Genomic DNA, 10,082 nt, shown 5'->3' on the forward strand with positions numbered 1-10,082 from the left:
GCATATTAGTAGTGCTAAAGATGATGATGTATGGGTAACAACAAAAGGGTCTATTAAAGCTGTTATATCATGTAGTGATAAATGTTGACATCATTCAGCTTCTAGTATTCACAACAATGATTTTCATTTCTTTTTTTCAGACGGAATCAGAGGGATGGCGCAGTAGCTCCACATCTGAAGATCTCCTGGATTCTGCTTGTGTAGCAGCCGATTTTGATGATGATTTAGGGGATGAATATGAAAATAAGTTTAGAAAAAAAACATCTGCAGCTCGCTCTTCTCCTCCTCCTAGCTCCAGTAGCTCCTGGCATCCTTCACGTTTTGAAGGTAGCACTAATGCTTTCAGAGGCTATCTGAAAAAATCGTCTGCTCCCAGGCCTGAAGCCGCTCGTCGATATGAAATACCAGTGGAAGTTCTCTGCAAGGCTAGCAGGTTTCCTCCTCCTAATCGTGGTGCCTCCATGAGTGACAGGCTTCCCCCTCCAGCTGCCTACCTGGTTACCGCCTGTATGCCTCCTCCTCATCCTCATTCACGTGGTGGTGCCTCCATGAGTGACAGGCTTCCCCCTCCAGCTGCCTACCAGGTTACCGCCTGTATGGCTCCTCCTCATCCACGTGGTGGTGCCTCCATGAGTGGCAGGCTTCCCCCTCCAGCTGCCTCCCAGGTTACCACCTGTATGCCTCCTCCTCCCTCAGTGGAATCTCTCTCCAATATTCGCCGGATTTTACCTCCTTCTGCTAAATCCATGATGTCTAGAACTGGCCTCTTGATCAAAGGGTGTCCCTCATATGAGCCTCCTTCCTCTGATCTTAGTTTTGAATCAGTTGATTTCATAGAAGACAGCCTTGATTCCCTTACAAAAATGTCTCCAATATTTTGCCCCACGAGTCCAATCATTTCCTCTGCCACAGAGTTTGCCACTGAGCTTTATGCCTCAACTCCTCCTGTCTGTGATGATCCTCCTCATCCTCCTCGTCTTGCATCTCAGCAGTTCATGTCCATGACTCCAAGCCCCGCTCCCCCTCCTGCTATTTCTCGCAGGGTGGGCGCATCTTTTCACGGGAGGAGCAGGGCTGGTGGCTCCTTTGCCTTTGCTCCACCTGCAGTGTCTGCACCACCCTCTCCCACTGCATCTGGTGGCTTTGGTGGTTCCTTCAGAAGCAAGAATAAGCGTTTTGGTTCCTCAGCCCCTGGAGCACAGCGAAAGGAACGGAAACAACTACTCCTCCAAAAAGTGGAAAAACCAATAAGCAGACGAGACAAAGTGGCCTGGAATGAGCTGTTTGAGCTTCAGCATGAGGTGTTTACACAGGATTTAATTCACTAGATTTTATACAGTATGTAAATGTGTAAGGCAATATGAACATATGCAATATGTTTTGATATAGGATGGATACTGGGAGTGCACTGACAGACTGAGCAGCTTCCTTAACCTGGACGTAGACTTTTTTGCAAATGTCTTCCTTCAAGAGAAAGGCATCTGTTCCTTAGGTAACAGGATTTTTTACATGCCTGTTGTTGGTCTTGTCCATATTGCAGCTTATTCTCAGCAAGAACTGCCCATTTAGACAGGACGAGCCATCTGATTGGCACATAAAGCAACCAATCACAGTTTGTTCATGTGCCATTTAGACAGACTGAGAAAAACACAGGTGCGTCTTTACTGTGTAACACCAGCCAATCATAGTAGATCTTGCTAGAATGAGAGTGCTTTCCAGTTTAAAGTGCAATATGCATCAGGCTAAATCTGAATATAGCTTAAAATAATCTGATCTTTATTTTTCAAACAGTTTGTGAGTCAGAATCAGTTAATCAGTCACATGTTTTGTGTGTCAGGTGTGAAGGCTCATGCTGAAATTCTGAGGCTGATGGCGACTCTGCTGGTGCTGCAGCTGATCCGGGTGAAGAAGCTGGAAGTGGGACAGCTGCTCGAGTCTCTCCTCCGACTAAAAGAGTCCCAGGAGCCCAGGTACCAGCACACGTCCTCATGCGGTGTAGTGATTGACTCTTGTGTTTTTGTATCCATGACTATCTGCTTTTCTCCATTCAGACCGATGTACTGGGAGGCAGTGAAGAGGGCCGTGGACTGGGCCGGCCGGACAGACAGACAGTATCCGTGTGTGTGCAGCAGGCTGGAGATCGGCCGGGATTGGGAATCATCTACACGTCAGCTACTGGGCTGTGATTCTCCACACCCATATTCCCCACTCAAACCTGTTCTAGAGAGACGTATGGACATTATTTGTCATGCAGAAACTTTTTGCTAGCCGTTTTCTTCCAAAACTAGATCAATGACTTGTAATCAAATGTCGCTGTGATTTTTAGTGAATGTATGAACTCATTTCTTCTCACAGATTTCCTAGCTGAGCAACAAACAGCTGTAGTTCATCACATTAACTATGATTGATGCAGTATGTCATTTTATCATTTAAAACAAAATTACATTTGTGAAATGATTTGTTGTGTGTATGTGCAGTCTTTTTTTAAATTAAACATTAGCATCTCAACGGAAAAAAAAAAAAAACAGTCTGTGTAATCATACACACACACACTGGTGCGTGATTTAAAAAAAATAATAAAATAACCTTAAATCATGAGATGATTATTAGAAGAATCAATATACTGTATCTATTATATGTACCATAAATTAACACAGCAACAGCCACATGTGAATGCAATATTTATTAACAGCTTGTCACAAACATGACACATCACATTAACATAACGCTCGTGTTCCTAGTTCATGTGCACAATGAGGGAGAGCCCGTTCTTAAAGAGTCTAAGCCCAGCATGAATAGGAGACTGCAATTACAGTCAGCTTATTGTTTCAATTTAAGATTAAAGTTAAAATAAATCATAAATTAGATATATATTTTTTTTCCCCCATTTACTGATAGCTGGAACTTGTAACAACATAAATGGCATGAAAATTCAATCAGAATAAACTCAAGTTAGTAATGCAGTGTGAAACTGACATTGTTACAGTGTGAATTACAGTGATAACACAATATGAGCACATCTCTGCATTCTTACCAAACCTTAAAAGATGGAAATAACAGTGGAGACTTGTGTATTGTGGAAGAACCACTCTTTATTAAAAAATATTTTTACATTTTCAATTGTTTGTTTTATTTCTATAATATGATAATGTATATGGGGCTGTGGTGGACTGGGATCACGGCTATAGACTGGAGCTGGTCCTGTACTGCGATGATGAGGCTCTTAGTCTGTGGATCATTGTGGTCATTAAAATAACCAGATCATGAAAGTCGTTTGCTTGTGAATCAGACACTGCTCGTGCTGTATATGTTATGTTACTGAGTTATTTAAGTTATTGTGCTTTAACGTCATTAAGTGAGGGATTCAGACTATTTTTGTTTATATATATATATATATATATATATTTCATTAAAAATAACCAAATCATAAGAGCCATTTGCATGTGATTCGGACCATGCCGATTGATCTGTATGTTTTTAAATCACTATAAAGTAGTAGAGTCATAAGAGTCATTTGCTTGTGAATCTGGTAGTTGTGAATGAAGTAGTCGATTAAGGATTTATCGAACGTTCTAAACTGGTAACTCCTGGTTCAAGAGTTTTTCTTTTGAACGATTTAATAACTGGATCTACTTTGCTCAAGAACGAAACTATGACTACCGCAACAATAAAGATGCGATTTCTTGCCATTACTTCATAGTAGTCTTTTAGCTCAGTACAGTTTAGACTGCGTTCACAACACACATAAAATATGATTTCTTTTGCTGTGTTACTGTAGATTGGAATAAGTATCGTCTGTTATGAGGAGGGCATTGGCCTTAACAGAGGCTCCTCAAAGACATTAATAGTGACAAAAACCTCAAGGTTGTATTACAGTGCCTTAGATCCCCCAGTGAGCAAGCCAAAGGTGACAGTGGCAAGGAAAAACTTGCCACTGCAAACTAAAAAAAAAAATGTAGGAAGAAACAAGACTCAGCTGGGGGGGACCTATCCTCCCCTGGCCGGCACATATATAAAAATACTGCCTCTTTCATTTATTATATTTATGGCTACATCATAATTAACAAAATAACCGCCCAATTTTAAAATGGCTATTGAGGCCACTTGTAGGACTGCACGATAAATCGAAATGGAAATCGTGATTAGACAGAAGCTGCGATTGTCATGCGTATCTTTCAGTGAATCACGGTTCTGTGATCAGTAGTAAATCTCCATCCGAGGACCAGAGGGCGCTCTCGTGAGGAAAGTCCAAATACGGCAGTGTTGCCAAGTCCGCAGTTTTCCTGTGGAATTGGGCTACTTTAACACTGTTGCCACAGGTTGTTTTTCATGTCCGCGGGTTTAAGCGACCCCAATAACCGTGATATTCAATTCCCTAAAATGCCAATTTTACCAGGGGAACCCCACCAAAAATGTGTATTTTACCTCACCGGAATCCGATTTTTACCGGGGGATCCCCCTCGAAACGTGATTGGGCTAGTTTTGAGTAGCAATTGGGCAGGTTTTGTGAAAACCTGGCAACCCTGTTAAATACGCCTAGTAGAAGAAACCCAGGAAATCCCTATAGCGGTAGCTGTATAAACAGAAGATTTAACTGCTTTTATTGATTCAACGCGACTAATACACACAACTACGGCAATATATGGTTTATCCAAGTTCTTATTATAATAAATTATATTTATAATGCAATGTCTTTACTGCTTAGAATACTATGAAATGTTGTGTGTATTATTCTGTGTAAGAAGCCACATCATCTCACAGAAGGATTTATTTCAAACACTCGACTGTCGTTATGAAGCGAGTCTGGAGTAAAAACATGTTATTAAATGTGTATTTTCATGTGCTTTCAGATGGAGCAACATTTACTACACAGAGCCGTAGTCACTGAGAAGCTACGCAAACAGCTGTCATTATCGCGAAGGATTTCTTTGATTTCATAATCGCGCAATAATATAGTCTGCAATTTTTTTGCGTAACTTGTCAGTGAACTACGGCTCTGTTTAGTAAATGCTGCTCCATCTGAAAGCAGGTGATGGAGATTTACTGCTGATTACAGAACCGGCTTTACTGACAAAATGTGTGTGGCAATCGCATTCGATTAATCGTGCAGCCCTAGCCACTTGTACTCAACAACTCTTACCTCTACTTTACCACTTTTACTTGTATTTGACAGGATTTACATGTATTCTACAACGCTTACCTGTATTTGACAGGATTTACCTGTATTCTACAACTCTAACCTGTATTTCACAACCCTTACCTTTAGTCTACAACTCTTACCTGTATTTGAAATGACTTACCTGTACTCTACAACCCTTACCTTAAGTCTACAACTCTTACCTGGGGCCCGTTCTTCGGACGTCGCTTATTACATCCGAGATTAAATGTCACATCCAAGATGATATAATCGCGCTAATAAGGATCTGGCTAATTCGGTTCTCCGAACGCACCTGTCATTGATGATTAGTTTGGCTGGATTGAATTATTTGAGATAATTGCGCGTTCATGGGTTGATTTAAAAGGGAATGTATCGATACTCGAAACCACGATCAGCAGTGCAGCGATTGGCTGGCGGCAAGACAGCAACGTAATGACATCATATAATTAAAAAAGACACCTGACGAAAAACTTGACAAATTTCTGGTCTTTTATAAGGAAACAGCCAAGCGAACAAAACTACATAAATGTTATAATAGATAAATGAAATGTGCACTGTTTTTATTAAATGTTTTACATGATTCCCAATTATATTCATGATTTCTAATATTTGTACAGGCTTTACATTTTTATTTCAATGTATTAATTAGCAATTCATTTAATTTTATATTTGAACAGATTTGTTACGTGACAGCATTAATTAAAAGTTTCTTAAGGGTCAAGATCAAGTTATCTGCATCTCCTGCTCTCCATCAAGCCACTCCCATAATATCTGTCATCACTCAAATTAATGCACGACTCTAATACAATTATGAAGTAATTATTTTATAATGAATAAATCTTTCAGTAAGTAAAACTGGCTGTGTCTATAGTATTAAAGACTACACAACATTATTATATTATCTTTTAATTAATTTTTAAATGACTATTATTTTAAATTATTGTCCCTGGATCAGTAGGATACTCTTATAATAAAGTAGCTGTGGCTGGGACAGATTTTAAGTATCAATTCTGCTTAAAAAGATGCAATCTAATCATGTTTACATGAAATAAGCCTGCTCCCGAGCAGGTTTAAGCTTACGGACCTGTTGCTATGACAGCATTTCCGGGATGAGCTTCGAAGAACCAAACAATCCAAGATCATGCCAAATCGTCAACAATCAAATCCAGCTAACTGAGTTAGCGACGTACGAAGAACGGGCCCCAGTACTCTACAAATCTTACCTGTATTTCACAGGACTTACCTGTACTCTGCAACCCTTACCTTTAGTCTAAAACTCTTACCTGTACTTTAAACTCTTACCTGTGTTTCACAGGACTTACCTGTACTCTACAACTCTTACCTGTATTCTACAACCCTTACCTTCAGTCTACAACCATTTGGATGATGCGATGGCAGCCACAGAACAACGGCGCCAGTGCACTCACCACACACCAGCTACAAGACAGGACGACACAAGTCTGGTAATTCTGCAAATGGAACAGCAGCGTACTTGATAACGTCAGTCAGCTCGCCTTGGCTACTGCAATTTTCCTCACTGTATTTACAATAAGACGAAATATGATAACAGAGACACCAGTGCCTCTTTTCATTTTCATTTAAACATTAATAGCCGCAGAAGTGTAATTCAGGGAACATGCATACATTACAATGAAACAAAATATTATATCAAACAGTATTGCCTCTTTTCATTTTCATTTTAACATATTAATAGATTAATAGAATACAGACCAAAGTTTACCTGTTAGATATACCCAAAATGAAATATATCTTATGTTTAACCACTACAGAGACATAAGAGCCAGTGGCAAATGTCAGAAGGACTAGCCGAGTTGTGGCTGCTCTCATTGGGAAACATGAGCACTGAGCACCCGCTGATCGCATGGAGCTCATGTCTCTGAAATCAGCCATAAAATATAAATGTGTATAGTATGAATGCAATCTGGACGTACTACATGTACTGTTATGTGACCAACAGCGTGGGTTACGTCGCTTCACTGCCATTCACTGCACAGAATCTCGTCAGTGGTAGTAGGTCATTTGTGTACTTTTTGTTTTATGAATGCTATGAATACAAACATATTACTAATTTCTCATACTGCTTTTTGCCTGTTATATAGTAGGGAAGTAGGCATATTTGGACAGCGATATTGAAAGGAACCTCAAGCACTGAGCCTGTGACAGGGACCTCAGGGAGCTTTGGCCATAACAGTGGAGACCTTAAGCGGCACTGGCCGTCACAGGGTCCTCAGGGAGGGTTGGCTAAGACAGGGACCTCAGGGAGGCAATGGCCTTGACAGCGTCTTAAGTGAGCAACAGCCCTTAAAGGGACCTCAGGAAGCAACGGCCACTACAGGTATCTCAGAAGTCATGGCCAAGTCAGGTACCTCAGGGATGAACCTCAAGCCTCTAATATGACTAATGGCCTTATACTAAACTATAGATCAGTGCTTGCCAAATTTTGTCCTGCTGACCCCCGCACCTGCACATTATGTGTGTCTCTGTTATCGGACAAACTCAATTCAGAATTTACAATGTCTACAAATGAGCTGAATCAGGAGTGTAAGTTGAGAGAGACAAACAAAATAAGTAGTGGTGGGGGGCTCCAGGACAGGTTTGCAAAGCACTGTTGTAGATGAAAATGGTGGTCTGGCATCCTTTCAGGTTTAATTTAAATGGCTATTGAGGTTACATACCTGTACACACTGTACTATAAAACACATCCCTGTGTTACTCTTACATATACTCTTGATTGTAGTATTTTTCCATCCTTTACTGCAGTGGTTTTCAGTTCTGGTTCAATCCTTTTGTATGTCTCTCTTATCTGACACAGTTCAGTTCATGAGGCTCTCTCAGGATTGTAAACCACTGCTGTAGTGACTGAAATATTTTTCTCCTACAACACTTTCCTGCTCTCTGACGAAAGTAATTGCTCAACGTAATCTTTAGCGGTGATTGAATCACTTTTCAGCAGCACATCACTGACTCTGCAGCAACATTTCCAACAGAAAACAATGAAAATGTGCAACTTGGTAAATAAAAACACTGAATGTTAATGGCCAGATGCTGAGTCTGTATCATCATACTGCAAAATCACAACGTATATATTTCAACTGAAGCAGTCACAAGCAACAAAAAGTTTTAGAAAGGTGAAGTGATCTGAAAATGTTTATTAAAAGGTACAAAAAGCAGTAGTTAATGGTCTGGCTTTGCCTCTTCGGGTGTCATGGAAACAAATCTACATAACAATAATAAACGTGATTTGGCTCTAATTCGGTTAATATGGAAAGCACCATTAACGGCTAAAATGACTATGGAAGTGAAACTATTAACGCAATATAAAAACGTTAGATAAGTGAAGAGTTGATCATTGACTCACCAGCAGCTGCAGATGTAAATACAGATGTGGAACGTGAAGTAGGCCTAGCTCCAGAACCGTCGACGATCCAGTTCAAACATCAACTTGCTGCGGTCTTCGCGTGCGCTCTGTGACAGCATAAACCGCTCACAGAATGTTCACGCTACCCAATCTACTCAGTTTACTAATTCATTTAACAGAGATAAATACCAACAATATCTAAAACATTTTTTTCCCGAAAGTAAAAAAAAAAAACGATATAAACATCCTTAAGTTCAAAAATGCAATGGTGCAAATAGCCACTGTCACTCCAGTGAGAATAAAGGACATATGTTAATGTTCATGTTGCATGTTTCCTAGTTGATAAATTTATTATACTGGTGAATTTAAAATTGAATGTTAATGATTTAGACTGTTTTTCACATGCTGTGGTAGAATCAGAAACCAGAGCTGAATTATTTTCTTGTTGTTGTGAAGTTGAAAGTTATTAATCTGTGCTTGGGCTACCACACTTTACATTAAAGAGGTCATGACATGGATTTTAAAAATATTTTAATATGTTCCTTGGGGTTTACTTATAATGTTACATAAGAGACAATTTAGACAATTAGCTAAAATGCTGCCGGCGAGAGTCAGAAAATTGAAGTTTATACAATATAATATAATGTAGAAAAGAAAGTTTAATATTGGTTATTGTGTCTGCTAAAACAAATTTGTAATTTTGAAAGTTGCAGAAATGAGCTTTAAGAATTACAGTGGATGGGGTGATTGAGTAAGTAACTTGTAAAATCTTGCATGATCCATATGGACTATTATATATAGTGCCTTGCGAAAGTATTCATACTCCTTCATTTATACCCCTCCAAAGACTTATGTTAAACTCAGTACTTGGCTGAAGCACCTTTACAGCCTCAAGTCTTTTTGGCTATGATGCGACAAGCTTTGCACATCTGCATTTGGCAATTATCTGCCATTCTTCTCCTCGCCTCTTCACCTTTCAATCTCTGTCAGCTTGGATGGGGGCAGATGCACATTTTCAGGTTTCTCCAGAAATATTTGATTGGGTTCAATCCCAGGCTGCGGCTGGGCCACTCAAGGACATTCACAGAGTTGGATATAAGCCACTCTTGCTGTGTGCTTAGGGTCGTTGTCCTGTTGGAAGGTGAACCTTCTGCCCAGTCTGAGGTTCGAATGCTCGGGACTGGGTTTTCATTAAGGCTATCTTAATATTTTGGTGCATTGAGCTTTTCTTCTACTCTGACGAGTCCTTCAGTCCCTGCCACTGAAAAACAACCCCACAAGGCTGTTATCACCACACTTTACTTTTGGAATGGTACTCTGCACGTGATGAGAAGTGCCTGGTTTCCTTTGAACACGATGCTTGAAATTGATGTTCATCAGACCAGAGAATTTGTTTCTCACAGTGTGAGGGGCCTTTAGGTGCTTTTTGGCAAATTCCAGGTGTGTTTTCATGTGTCTTCACTGGGGAAAAGATTGGGTCTGGCCACACCGGCATATAGCCCAGATTGAGTGTTGCAGTGATGTTTGTCCTTCTGTAGGTTTCTC

General features: G+C 40.1%; 1 protein-coding gene across 1 annotated transcript; it reads left to right on the forward strand.

Annotated features, from left to right (window-relative positions):
- The first annotated feature begins 6 nt into the window (after window positions 1-6).
- LOC107572533 (uncharacterized) lies at window positions 7-2,418 on the forward strand. Its single transcript, XM_016258949.1, has 5 exons — window positions 7-28; window positions 141-1,301; window positions 1,390-1,492; window positions 1,838-1,970; window positions 2,052-2,418. Exons 2-5 carry the CDS (start codon window positions 462-464, stop codon window positions 2,266-2,268), a joined length of 1,293 nt encoding a protein of 430 aa, XP_016114435.1. The 5' UTR covers window positions 7-28; window positions 141-461; the 3' UTR covers window positions 2,269-2,418.
- The last annotated feature ends 7,664 nt before the right edge of the window (window positions 2,419-10,082 follow it).

Source organism: Sinocyclocheilus grahami, unplaced genomic scaffold, assembly GCF_001515645.1.
Source record: "Sinocyclocheilus grahami isolate Dianchi unplaced genomic scaffold, SAMN03320097.WGS_v1.1 scaffold1769.1, whole genome shotgun sequence".
Classification (NCBI taxonomy): Eukaryota; Metazoa; Chordata; class Actinopteri; order Cypriniformes; family Cyprinidae; genus Sinocyclocheilus; species Sinocyclocheilus grahami.